Here is a 14,570-nt window from a genome sequence, read left to right on the forward strand (position 1 = left end):
CCCGGCACCAGTAATCCCACTAAGGTACACACTAGCAATAGCAGTCCTTATTCCCCGCCGGCCACAGGTAAGATTTTAGAAAATAAAAAACGGAAGCACCTAGCATAGTAGCGGCACTCCACGGCGCATCCCTGTCCCTGATCGGGAGGCTGGCGCGCGCGCACACACACACGCGCGCAACATGTAGGCTGGCACCGCCCGCCGCGCGCGGTCAATCTTCCACCCCGCGCACGCAGGATTCACTGCCGCGCGCACGACCGCCGGATCCGCCGCAGCCCGCACGCCCGATGGATCCGTCGTGCGCTAGATTCGCTGGATCCATGCCCAGCTGGATCTGCTGCCGCACATGATGGATACGTCATTGCACTCGCTAGATCCGCCGCGCCCGCTGGATCCGTTGTCGCGCTCGCTGGCAGGGAGAACATCCACGGGAGGAGCTGGCGTTGGAGCCCTACCGCTGGTCGCCCTCGAGCTCGGAGAAACATCCGCAGGAGGACAGTGGGAGAGTGTGCAAAAACCGGCCGGAGCTCAAGAAGATCAAGGAGAGAGAGAGAGAGGGTCAAACTGTTCATGGATCTGTCTGGTGTGTGTGCGTCGTTGGGAGAGAGAAGAGAAGGGAGAGAAATAAGGGAGATGATTGGATCTATGTGCAAACACTAGTTGTGGACGGTTGGATGAGAGTCACCTCATCAATCCGTGGAAGGGTATGGAAGACCAATCAGAATGCGGTATTTTGACCACGCAGGCTTGACCCAAGTACATGTGGTGGCCACAAGAGTATACCCGCCACTGGTAATATAGTTTACCAGTGGCTAGTTTTTTGTAGTGCCTTTCACTACTATAGCAATTACTTATCACTTTTCATTATTACCATTTAGTACATAAAAAGAAGTTACTTATGTATTGCATCCCCATATCCCATATGTCACTATAATTTATCCGCACTCCGGTTACCAAACGGCATTAAGGATTTTCCCGTGGATGCAGCTTAGGCGGTCTCTGTTTGTCCCTTGTTGCAATGATCGGGAAAAGAGGGAGGTAAGCGCTGTCAGTGCTGACCTCTGCAAATTCACCATCATACCAATACTAGTGACCTTTCATCCCTAGTAGGCATATATTGGACGGTCGATTTCACCCAACATTTAGAAAATCATTAACATAAACATATAAAGAGGATGTCAAATCCTATCAACATTCAGTTCTAAATATACTAGGATTCCACCATATCCCCGTGAACTGGAAAAATTACTCGCACATCGAGATCATAAGAATCGTGTACTGAATCATGATAAACATAGATGAAGTACCAAAGTAATACAAAAATTGGATCTACGCAGACTACTGTATTACAAAGAGGTGAAGATGGGATAATGATGATGCCTCATACTGATGCGGTGATGTGGTGACAGAGTCCCTCTATCAACCACCCTCCGGAATCCATCCGGATGCTAGGGTTCTTTGTTCTGAAAGAGTTTCTCGTGGTTGAGGACGTATGATCCCGTTGCGATTGCATGGGGGGTGATAACGTACCAAAAAATTAAGCAGTATATTTACAGAAAAAACACTGGTGCACAGGTCGTGTTGCTCGTAAATCATGAAATAAAATAATGTGACTAGTCTTCTAATTGCTCGCAGATAACCCACTTAGCTTGAGAACAAGTTTGCATCCAAGGTCCCTCTCGTGCCTGGGGATGTACCATATCAGCGCTCCCTGGAGGCCATGGCGGTGGCATTGGACGTCCCTCTCGTGCCTCTTGTCTTGGGAAGCAGGATGAGCGCAAGGACTGCACAGATGAAGGCGAAGGCGCAACCAACGCCGAATGCCGGTGTGTTGCCCTTTCCAAAGGCTTTGTCGATCGGGCCAGCGGTGAGCACGATAATCAGCTGAGCAAAGAGCAACAAGGTAAACAAGCAAGTCAAGACCAACGCAGGGGAAAGTAAACTAACACCCTGAGGTGCTGATTAGCAACTAGAACAGCCGATTTGTAGTTTTATCACCTGCGGCACGATGATGGCAATGTTGAGGACACCAATGGCGAGGCCTTGGCCACGGTCGTCGGCAACCTTAGAAGCAACAGCCCACGGTACACTGAACAACACGGCCTGTGGGATTCCGATGAGCGCGAAGAGGGAGAGCGCGATGACCCTGAGCTTGGGGTCAGGGCCGGAGAGGCCAGCTGTGAAAGACGCGTTGTACCCCTTGGTGGAGACCAAGCCAAGGATCACCATGGCCGTCATGATGCCAAATAGGATGAAGTTGCTTAAGGACCACACGACCCTGGACGTGAGCCTACCGCAAAGGTGGGGGGTGTTGAAGGAGGCGGCCAAGAGGCACATAGAAGAGAGCAGCAGACCGACGGCGCCCTCGCGGACGCCGGCGTAGTAGACGGCCACCTTGGGCCCCTGCGGCTCGCCGTGGTAGATCTCCTTGCCCATCCAGTCAGTGCCATACTGGATGAAGGGGAACCACGCCAGCTGAGAAAACATGTCAGAATAGTCAGTCAATCCTCGATGGGTGAGGTGCATGCATTGTTTTAAGAGGTTGTGGATACACAAAACATTACCCAGGTTACAGCCGTGACGGCGAGCACTTTGAACATAGATGGGGGAAGGTTCTTCAAGCTCTTGTAGAAGTCGCCAAAGCCGCATATGCATCCACGACGGCCAGAGGAGGCCTCCAGGTCGGCATTGTGGAGCTGCTTCTCTTCAGCAATATACATGGTGATGGACGTACTGATGATAATGACGATCTGAAAGACACGAGCTGAATAAGCAGCCATTCATGAGATAAGTGGTTCTGAATTTCAGTTTAGAAAATATTTCGACCATACTGGTTTAGAATTTGGGTGATTTGGGTTCGGCCAATTAATGGACCGAAATCTGTGACTTGAATTCGGTAGAAATGCTACCAAATAATTCGAAATTTCAAAAAAAATCATTTGAATTTGCGTATACTACCGTAATAACAGAAATATCTATATGGAAAAGCAATCATTTCAGTAGCTATGGGAATGACTGAAATCTTTGAAATCTCGATGACATTTTATATTGAAAGTGAAAACTATAACTGTTGCTCTGACGGTTTACCACAGCTGTGAGGAAGGCGCCCTTGAGATTTGCGCAGGCTTCGCAGCACGCCGTAGTTTTGAGCCAAGGGAGCCACACGTGCCAGTCACTGTCGGCACCGGCCATATAGCCCAGGACGTTTCCTATGGCCATCCACCTGCAGAAGATGGCCTGCCCGACGCTGGGCATATAGTTTCCCGCTGCTAGTCAAACAGCTAGTCAGGGTCTTCTCCGGCCCATCATCGCCGTGCACCGGTCGCTGTAGTAACCCACGATGGGTGGCACCTAGCCGGTGAATCATTTCACACTCATGTTAATACTTCATCTGTTAGTACTCCCTTCTTCCCGGTTTATAGGTCCAACGCGTATCTCTAGGTTGTTCATTTTAGCCAATGTAGTATGAATTTTGAACCACAAAAGTTATCATAAGAAAATAGAACAATTTAATTTTTCTCATGGTATAATTTTTGCAATATATAACTCGTATTATTTTGGTTAAATCATCAATCTAGGAAAACGAGTGTGCCTAATAAACCAGAAAAGAGGTAATACCACTTAATTATTTTGTCTTCCTTCCAGTGGAGATCATTCACAGGCTTGAAGAAAAAAGGGTGAGCGAGGATAAATGCATGCAGATATGACAAAGAGGATCTTCTCATGTTAACTACTTACATGAGTTGGGGGGAAATCGTGTAAATATCTGTTTTTGGAAGAGAGTATTTTGGAAAGGGAAGGGAATGAATTGACGGGATGAGAAGAGATCGCACTCACAACAAACCCAGCGATAGGTCCGCAGATCCAAGTGAGGGAAACGCGCTGGTGTGGGATCCCAAGACTCTGCATATGCAAACCACCGAACGACCCAAGGATGAGGTAATAGATCATCAAGAATTAAGCAGGCACGGAGAGGCACCTGACCTGACCTGAGAGTAGGGGGAGAGGAGGGAGAGCTGCAGCGCCCAGGCGTACTGGATGCCGCCGGCGACCATGCAGGCAAAGAACAGCCTCCCGAGGCTGCAGACCTGCTTCGCCGCGTACACAACATTGTTGGGAAAACTCAGGTCTCCCTCCCTATCCATCGTTTAGGCCGGCGGCGATGCAACGGAGAGACACGGATGCGGTGGTTTTACAGATGAGAGAGATGGAGATGGAGATGGGAATGGGATGGGCAAGTAAAACCCAAGGCTGAAGAAGGTGGGGTTTAAAGAGGCCAATCACGGCTGGGCCACCGGCCCAACAGGTAGGCTTATCTACGTGGCCCTGTAATGTTAATTGGCTATATATTTTTGTTCCCTAATTACTGTTCCTAAGTTTGTTTTCTCTCTCCAAAATAACATTACTGTTCCTAAGATTCACGCCCAATATGAACTATTCATTTGCTCAAGAAAAATCCCATGTTTTTCAGAAGTTAATTTGGTAAGTGTTGATGCGTTTCCAACAAATGAATGCCAAGATTTAATTGTGTTTGTTGTCTAACAAATTATCGTAGAAGAAATTCTCAGAAAATCTTGTGTATAGGGTAGTGGATCAGAGAGAAGCATACATCCATTTTCCCATGCGAGAAAAAGCACACATACTGACTTTTACGGACCTGCTACAAACCCTTCCATAAATTATCTTCAGGCCCCTCTGATTTTCACCCGTGTGGGGCCCGCCCTCACCCTTCGTCCAATTAAAATGCGCCAGTTCAGGAATCAGCCCGTATACTTATGTAAAGCTCCGTACGTCTAGCAAAACTCATAGTCTTACTATAAGGTAACGACACATCACATGGAACTCGATCATTCTTCGGTCGAAAGATAGCCCGGGGGGGGGGGGGGGGGGGGTGTGGGGGTGCCAAAATGGAGTTCGTACGAGGGAGATAGGACCCTTTTGTTGAAAGACCTTCATGTGCAACTAATATTCTTTGGATTTCGATCTCTGTTCCAATCCGACCAATCACATTCTGTGTGAGCTACAGTTTTCCCGCCTGAAATCTCATCTTGCGCCTGTTTTTCATCTTTGGACCTGTCCCTTTTATATTTTGTTTTCTCTTCTTAGAGAGAGGCCGTGCAATCATGAACAATAACATACTCTATTTTGACATGCCCCGGTTCCGGCCAAATGCACGCGATTGAAATTTTAAAGCCCAAAATTGCAAGGTACTATGGCGAGTGTCTCAAAAACGTTTCAGAACGTCTAAAATGGGTATAGGCACGGAGCACAGGGTTTGGTTGAGCCCAATTCGGGGATGGTATCAAATAATAGGCAAAACAAAACAAAATAGACAAATTCAGATGTGAATAGTATCAATTTTGCTTTTGTCTTAATGTAAAACAATTCATGCATGGGCATGTATAGGGCATGTATAATGGTGCTATCTTAGGAGTGCCACGTAGGATAAATGATGAGGTGGAGGAAAGAGAACTCGTAAAAAAAGGCTTGTCTTCTCTTATTTAAGATAAGACAAGAGATGATCTTTTAGCACAATTTGTCTCACCATGTTTTAAGGAATTGCTAGTTATTGAAGATAAGGCTAAGATATAACCTATTGTAGACATATTTTTTGTCATCTCTAAATTACATGCAAGACTTAAGATAAGGGCTTCTTTGATTCAAAGGAATTTTATAGGATTTCTGGAGGATTGAAATCTTTAGGATTTTTTCCTATGTTGGTCCTTTGATTCATAGGATTGGATCCCATAGGAATTTTTCCTATGGAATCTTCTGTACTACATTTCATAGGAAATTTAACATCCACTCGAACCTCTTTTTATTATTCCTTTGTTTTTCCCGTGGCATCAAACAATCATTGCTAATTCTATAGGATTCAAATGGGCATGCCACTCCAACCCTACGGCCCTCTTTGATTCGCAGGATTTTCAAATCGTAGGAATAGGAAAAGTATAGGGTTGGAGTGGCATGCACACATGAATCCTACAGGATTAGCACGGAGTGTTTGATGGCACAGGAAAAGCAAAGGAATTGTAAAAAGAGGTTGGAGTGGATGTTAGATTTCCTATGAAATGTAGTACAAAAGATTCCATAGGAAAAATTCCTATGGGATCCAATCCTATGAATCAAAGGACCAACATAGGAAAAATTCTTAAGGATTTCAATCCTCCAGAAATCCTATAGAATTACTTTGAATCAAAGGAGCCCTACACTTTCTTATTCCTATGTTTTCAAAATCCTACGAATCAAAGAGGCCCTAAGACTATCTTATCAACCATTGTACATGTCCTAATCAAAAAGGAGAGGTGGAGAGGCGTACAGTCTGCATCGCCGAATATGGAACACTGATGAAATATATAGCACTGAATGTACGTATGCTGTAATAGACAGTCATCACACATTTTATTAGCACCAACTTAACATTTGAATCGGTGAAACTAAATTTGAAACCACACATAATTAAGAATTACATCCAGAATGCCTGAGCGTCAAAGTACTTGTTGTATCTGGAAATTCTGTAGCAGTGAGCCGGGCGGCGAGCCGTGACCACAGGCCCGGCATCCGGACCACGCTCGACACGGAAGGTGGTAAGCCGCAGCCTCCACTTGTCGCCGTCCCCCAAGGTCTCCTTGACGTCTCCCTCTGGCCTCAGGCGCTCCATGAGACAGTACTCATTGCCCCCTAAGCCTAGCGCCATGGGCACGAGCTTTGCGTCGAAGTGCCTCCAGCCTGCTGCCATGTCCTCCTCCCGGTGGAACAACTTCTCCGTACCAACCTTCCACTCCGGCGGGGCTGATGCGATGTTACCGGCGCAGAGGTATCCGTCAATCAAGCGAGGAGAATTGATGCTTCCCTCGCCGGCGTGGAGACCGAGCCACGCATCCAACTGGTCGTCATAGTGGGCGTGGCCGACGACGGGCAGCTGCCAGTAGCCGCGCCGTGTCCACTTGCCGCTCGCCGTGCTGAAAGAGAAAGTAACGCCCTTCGGCATGACCGTGTCGACTAGGGCGGACACATAGATGTCGTGATCCGCTGCCACTGACCCGGGTGGCGCGTGCACCGCGTGCGCGGTAATGGTATTGGCATGGAACGGGACGCCGAGAAGACGGTCGTCGGCACTCCAGGACCACAACTTGTTCCCGGAGCCTCCGACGTCGACGTCGGGATCAACGGCGAGGCAGTGCAAGGCCCCGTTGTACATATATTTGTACTCGCCCCCGGGGTGCACTTCATCACGATGAAGGGAGTGTAAACCCGAGACGGACTCGAGGAAGTACAGTCTTTGGCCGACGGCCATGGCCGCCTGGTAGCCGTACTCGAGGCCTTCAGGGAGCTGAGGCGAGACGACCATCCGCGTCGTCTTGGTGTCGTAGATGAGGACACGGCCGTCGTCTTCACTGAATCCATCTGGTTTGCGACCTATGCCGACGATGCTGCTGCCCACGGCGGTGAACTTGGCCCATTCGCTCAAGGTTGCGCGTGCCACGCTGAGGGCCGGAAGCACCGGAAAGCGTCGCGGAGAGCTAGGGTGGGCGCCGCCTAGATCATCGCCGTCCATATCCAGCTTGTGGATGCCGTAGCTGTCCTTGTGGTCATCTAACACCACGTATAGGTGCCGCTTTCGCGTCTCCTGCGCCGCTGGATGCTGCCGGTTAACCTCTGCTCGTAAATCGCCATTGGAGGCGTATTGTCGTGAGCCGATCAGCTGGCTGTTGGCACGAACGGAAGGAAGGTGGCTGGCATGGCTCCGTGCAGGCCGGAGACGGGAGAGGAGAGGGTGAGATCGTGAGAGGAAGGATCGCCACGCCGACATCGTGCGTTGCCGGCAGACCGCAGTCTAGGGTTTGGGAACGCCGCAGATGGCAGATGGATATTGATGATGACTCGATCGAGTCCTTTAATGTATTTTTAAACGATCGATTGTTCATGTCGATCCTTTTTTTTTTTTGAATAATCGTTGATCTCGATCAGTTGACGCCGAACCATCAATCGTGGATTGTTCCCCACGCACATAGTGTTTGTTTTGTTACCATGTTGTCAAGGGAAAATAAAACAATGTGCTAGTCGCTATAAGTTTTTCTTTTGAACACAACGCAAGCGCTCATATATAAATGATACTAGTAGACTGCCCGTGCGTTGCCACGGGCTTTTCATAATTTGTATTGGTTGCATGTAAAATTTCATATAGATAGAAAATATAGCCAAAATAATTGTATTGTACTTCGCTTGCAATGTATTTCGATAATAAAATGTAATTCTACCCTATACACAAAAGGGTTATCATATCTGATGCACAAAATAAATGTGGTACACAAACATTGACCTCTTTATTGTGCATTGCATTACAAATGATAATAACACTTGAATGTTTTTTTATGCTTAAGGTCGATTGTCTCATGAAAGCGTGTGCATTGCTATTCTCCATTAATTAAAATTAACACATGGATGATTTTGTTCCCTTTAAAAAAATGTTCCAAGAAGTTACAACCAAAAACTTAATTGCAATGTGCAATTGGCTGGCAAACTATTGCAAACGAACTTAGGCACTTGAAATCATACAATTTACCATTTAGAAACTGCTTCAGCAAAACACATCTTCTAGAACATGCTACTCCTAGCTATCTTGGGAGAGGTAGATACGAGAGAAGTGCAGGGCTGGACGCAGCAGCATCTGAACGCACTGCATCGACGGCGCGCGTCCCTTTACGATTCACACCAGGAGAATGTGCTAGTAAGAGTATAGCTGGACAATGGTTTTCGATTCTCAGCGTATATGCGTATTAAAAGGACCAAGCTGACAGTACGTTCTGACACACACGGGGCTCAGGTCTGTGCAGCACGGGCCCCCAATTCATTTCACTCCATCACGTAACATCGCAGCAGGCAGCAGCCCAGCCACGCGCAGCCGTACGTCAGTGGTTGCCCAAGTCCACACAGATCATAATTTTCCCTGCCAACCTACTGGTAAAAACACAAGTCCTCACAAGCGAGCATTTCCCTAGTTCAAATTATTGGACGACACATCACTGTCACAAAGAAAGCTAACAAAGGACTATAAATAAAAAATCACTGGCTCAAAGCAGGCACAAATAGTTCAGAAATACAAATTTCAGGTCCAAAAAAGTCACAATACAACACACAGAAATAAAACATGAGATACCAATCCCAGTACACTTCATTTGAATTGCAAATGAGGGGTCAGGTTGGCGGAAAGCAGCGGGTGGGCAGTAATAAATAAGAGCTTAGAGCAGACGCAGAATAAACTGTGTTTTTAATCAGAACATATGGCATGCTTGTTTGTTTCGGTTGTCAGAAGGACGAATGTGACGACATCGAGGAATTAACTTTCAGTGGAAATTTTAATTCACGTTTTGTTAAGCCAGAAGCAGTGATGCGGTGCGTATGCATGAATTATCGACCCATGCAGAGCTAGCCATGCACAACAAGCCATGCAAAAACTCGACCAGCATCGTGTCAGCTTCCACACGCGGAAGTGGTAAAGCCAACCACCCACCCGTCTAGACGCACACACATATTGAATGGAGCAGAGCACATCCCCACTGCCTGTGTCAGCCGTGTACAGCACGGGACGAGCCCACCTAGCCGACGTGACCACGTATTCATCTATATAAAATGATGTATGTTGCCTTTGTCATTCCCAGCACTCTAATTGCACGCATCACCTCGCCCAGACGTGCGGCAGGATAACTGCCTCCAGAGGCCGCTGCGTGCAGGGCGTCCGCTCTCAGGTAGATACATCAAACTTTGATAACATTTGTTGATTAAAAATTTATTGGCATTTATTTATATTTTTATAGTAATTTTTAGTTTTGTTAGAATTATGTAACTTCAGATTTGGTGTATCGGCTCAAAATGAAATTCACATAAGACTCAAAAGGAAATGTGTGTGTTGTACTATGAACTATGATGTAAAGGGAAGCGACCAACTCCTATTCAAATACCAACCGGAGAAAAACCCTAATTATACATACACTAAGACATTAAAATCAAAAATAAGGGTGAAAGGGCGATTGACACGCAACATCAATTGTGAATAAGCAGGTTAAAACTTGCCCAGAGAATATTGCTCACGACTCACAAGTTTACAACATACTTTTTTCTGTATTAGCACAAAAGTCAAATAATACATGGTAGGATTGAGGAGGAGGAGGTCTACAATATTAGTCTTACCGAGAGAGACGGGGGGGGGGGGGGGGAGGGAGAGCTTTAACCACCATATGTGAGAAGTAATGGGGTCTGGACGTCTCAGGGCAGCATGCTAGATCAGACCAGATCACATCATGCTGGAAAAAAATATAGTTTTCTAAAATATTGCAAGGCATCCCGAAGATATTGACGTTACAAGTTGCTACGAGCTTAAATGCTTAAAACAATCAACCGAAAATACCAACATACTTCTCCATTTTGAGCTAGTCCACCTAACGAGGACTTCTTCATTAATACCCACAATCGTTCCAGATAGCCAATAGGAGATAAAAGTCAGTAAATGTTGTACTCCCTCTGTTTCTAAATATAAGTCTTTTTTGAAAGTTCAATAAGGACTACATATAGATGTATATCGAAAAAGGCTTTCGCCCCGCTATATTGATATAGCAACCGCCCGATACAACAAAGAGTCCAATGCTGGGGCAAACAGCACAAGCATGCCCAAAAGAAACAAAAGAGAAAGAAGAGAGAGAATAATGTCCGTAGCGTCGGATCGACGAAAACGATGATAACCCAAAACCGTTGCGCCCACCGGAGATGTACCACCTCGCTCCAGGCACCTCGAACCTCCGCATACCAAGCAGCACCTTCAGGAAGGAACACGACGACGACGACGACGCTGCTGCCCGGACAGGTCCTAGGGTTTCCCCCGGTACGCGGAGAGGCGTGGGGAAGGGGAAGACCCGACGCCCTTCAGGAAGGAACGATGGCGCCCACGGGCGTCACCGCGTCGGGGCCGGCAAGCCGGCCCGGATTTCTCCCATCCGCCAAACACCCACAACCCCGAACGGTCCGACGCGCACCACCAGACAAGCCACCCACGAACGTGCGCCACCACGGACTTGCTATCATCACCGCCGCTTCACCGTGGTCATCGAAGCGAGACCGACAAGGACGAGAGGGAGCAGCTGGGAACGAGGAACGGCAGCGAGAGCAGCCACGCCGGAGGACACAACCTCCACCGCCATCGGCGGTCACCGACCGGACGCGGCAAGGGGAGCGTACCAGGCCCTCGAGGCCCGGCCAAGCCCAAAAGGGGCTCGTGAAGCACCCGTCGCCGAGCTGCAGTAGACGTGCTGCCGTCTCCACCACCCCCCGCACGAGCCGCACCACCACCGCCCCGGCCGGAGCCTCCGCAGGCGAGACCGAGTCAGGCCCGCCCAGACCCAGATGGGGCCCAAAAGGGCCCAGATCTGGGCCGGGCGGGCGCCGCCACCATCCACCGCGCCAGCGCGCCGCCAAGGGGCTGCGCCGCCGCCTCTAGGCCACCCGGAGCTGCGCCGCCTGGAGCAGCCGCCGCTGCCGGAATCACCGTTGACCGAGGAGCACCGCCGCAGGACGCCACCACCCGAGCCGTGGCACCGCGCGCGGGGAAGGGACGGCCGCCGCCGCCGCCAACACCACGCGGGCAGGGCCCGGTGGCGCAGGCCGGCGGCGGCGGGAGGAGGGGAACAGGAGGGGGAGGCGCTGGAGGGCGGGGAGATGGGCCCCCGGTCGCCTCGCTCGGGGAGGCGACGCGGGGGGCGGGCCGGGAGGGAGTAGGGAGGCGGGGCGCGGCGCGGCGCACGCGGCCGGAGGTGCGGGAGGGTGGGGGGAGGGGGCCGGCGGCGGCGGTGGAGCGGGGGGAACCCTAGGAGGAGCGGAGCCCTAGGGTTGTTTTGGTAGTACTATGTGTCCATACAGATGTATATAGACATATTTTAAAGTGTAGATTCATTCATTTTGCTCCATATGTAGTTCACATTGGAGTCTCTAGGAAGACTTATAGTTAGGAACGGAAGGAGCACAAATAATAATTTCAGTTGAGTTGAAAGTCTTAAATTAAAAACCAACAAATATATGCAGGGTTATTTCATACTGTTATTTTAATGGGCACCAATAACGTCCTTTTCAGCGTCATAATATATAATCCAAAATCATATTAACAATTTTGGGGTAACTTTATACTACCTATGAGTATAAGTAATATGATTAATTAACAAATCTTGGATTGTAATAGATCTGGAAAAACATTTATGTTTCAAAGAGTCAGATGGTGTGAGTATCGTCTGAAAGCTTTCTAGATAAATAAGGATATAGAGAGTTGTTAAGTTCAAGAAAACAGAATGGCTCTCCTTACGCAAAGTCTAAGTTCACCACCATTAGATTTATAAATGGGGAAAAGACACTATGAATAAGAGAAACAACAAATAAAGATAGAAAGGTGTTAAGTTCACCACACTCTTTATTTGCTTACTGGGTTGAGTAGATAACAATATGTTTTAGAAGATGACGACTTTCTAATACTTTAGCACATAACTGTACTCTACTAAACCGCGGGGGACGAATCGGAGGTACAGTAGAAGAATGAACAAATAGATTTTATTTATATTATCCACACCCTACATGTACAACACTGAGAAGCTCCTCGTGAAACAAGCTTACAACAGTGAGCATTGAACAATCATACTCTCTTCTTGTTAGCCGGTGCTGAGTACACTTGTGCAGCAATTAGTATATCAATGTCCTCATAGATAGGTTGATGAAGATTGCCAGCAATGAAAATATCATCCAGTACATAGGCCTGAAAATTTCACCATTGGCACTCATGGGAATTAGTTAGTACTAAAAAGAATGGTATAGCTCTCGCAAGAAATTACATACAACTCCATTGCTGGTTCTTCAATGTCAAAATTCGAGCATATATGTGAACATTAAAAAGATTTCACATACCTAAATAAATTATGAAAAACACTCATGCTGCAGTGCGGCTCCCATGTCCTCGTCAGTTTTGACGCACCTACCACGTACTTGCAGCTTGGGGCGCGACCCCTACATCCTTGGTGGCGGCCACAGCGCCCACATCCACCTACATCCTCAAATTTCCATTATACCATAATGTCTAGCTTAGGGATTTTGTTCTGTATCTTCTTATTTGGCACTACACCAACATTTAGCATGACGTCAACGACCACATAACGCCTTCATCACTGGTTAGCGATCTGATCATGTCTCTTACTACCTGAAAGCACAAATATTAAATTCTATTGTTAAAGATATATTCTTAACATGTCAATAAGAGGGAAAAGCAATATGGCAATTCAATGTCTCATCGACCCTGCAGTTGGCAACATCCCAAGTGATGATCAATTTTAAACATAATATTTAACTACAAGAATGACTACAATACAATTCATCATTTCTTTGTTCTGGGCATTTTTGCCCTTGAATACGTGATAATACAAGGACAAACTTAAAGTATGCTGATACGATGTACTGCCATCAAGCATGGATAATTATGCAAGGACAAACTCATGTTCTAGGAATTTTTTTACCCTAAACGATGCATGAAACGACCAATAATAAACAGATTAGAAAAATTGTGCATCTCTCTTTGTCCATAATAAGTTCTGTTGCTTCTTCCAAGTCGGTTTATTATTTAACCATATCGTTCGGCCACCACTCTGTTCATGTAGGGCGAGCGCTAGCATTAGTAGCATTTATCTAAACTCTGATTATCAACACGTACAATGATTAACACACTTGTTGGTGCAAATAGAACTCACTTGTGGTGAGAAACTGAATAAGTGTTGTTAAAGGGTTGAGGGAGCTCGAAGGGGTTGGTATCACTGAACAAGTTGTTCGTCAATACAGCCCCAAGAAAACTTTAGAAAGGATGTTTCTGCCCACCCATATAAATAAAGAGATAAATCTGTGATCGTGCGGCAAGCCTGATAAGCCACATAAATAAAGAGATAAATCTGTGATCGTGCATAAAGTAATTAACAAACCTGGTGTTGTTCTCTTATGTCCACGGTCCGCCCGCTCCCCACCCCCGTTCTACCTCACGCCCCGTCCATCCGCTCCGAGCTTACTCCCTAGCTCCATGTTGCTCATGCTCGCCCATGTGTGCGTTGTCAGCCAGCTGGTGGCCCCAACTCGTTCGGCTCCGTCCGCTTGGTGCCAGATGATTAGCACATGGATGCATCCTCCGGCCATACCACCTACACATCAATGACAGGGATAGAAAAATATATAACTCACACAAACGGAATTTGCAGAAATCAGCAAACACTAATCTGAATACCTTACAAATCTCACGTAGTGCAGGGGGTGCTCTGAAAGTCTAAATATCATTGTGTTACAAAAACAATGTTCCTTTCTCAGTCTACTGGGTGCCCTTAGACAGGGCCACCTCATTGTCAACCACTCCCGCATCCCTCACCCTGTCAAACCGGGTCGCAGCTTACTCGGAATTCACGAATGCCCGTGTGGCGTTATCAAAAGAGCTAAGCAAATTCTCGCCAACCGTGTCGCCTTCCAGCAGATGGTCATTACGAAGGATCGATGCCGCTGCCCCTATT

The 14,570-nt window shown here is 47.4% G+C and overlaps 1 protein-coding gene across 2 annotated transcripts; it reads right to left on the bottom strand.

The window, feature by feature from the left end:
* Nucleotides 1–1,369: 1,369 nt before the first annotated feature.
* On the bottom strand, nt 1,370–4,223 carry LOC123082642 (sucrose transport protein SUT5). 2 transcript variants are annotated; one of them, XM_044504939.1, is made up of 5 exons: nt 3,990–4,223; nt 3,838–3,903; nt 2,565–2,750; nt 1,999–2,475; nt 1,370–1,884 (listed from the first exon to the last, which is right to left on the bottom strand). In XM_044504939.1, exons 1-5 carry the CDS (start codon nt 4,143–4,145, stop codon nt 1,702–1,704), a joined length of 1,068 nt encoding a protein of 355 aa, XP_044360874.1. In that variant the 5' UTR covers nt 4,146–4,223; the 3' UTR covers nt 1,370–1,701. The 2 variants fall into 2 exon arrangements, with proteins under 2 accessions (XP_044360874.1, XP_044360875.1); XM_044504940.1 differs by lacking the exons at nt 3,838–3,903; nt 3,990–4,223 and adding an exon at nt 3,088–3,826.
* Nucleotides 4,224–14,570: the final 10,347 nt, after the last annotated feature.

The sequence above is a fragment of the Triticum aestivum genome, chromosome 4A (genome assembly GCF_018294505.1).
Source record: "Triticum aestivum cultivar Chinese Spring chromosome 4A, IWGSC CS RefSeq v2.1, whole genome shotgun sequence".
Classification (NCBI taxonomy): Eukaryota; Viridiplantae; Streptophyta; class Magnoliopsida; order Poales; family Poaceae; genus Triticum; species Triticum aestivum.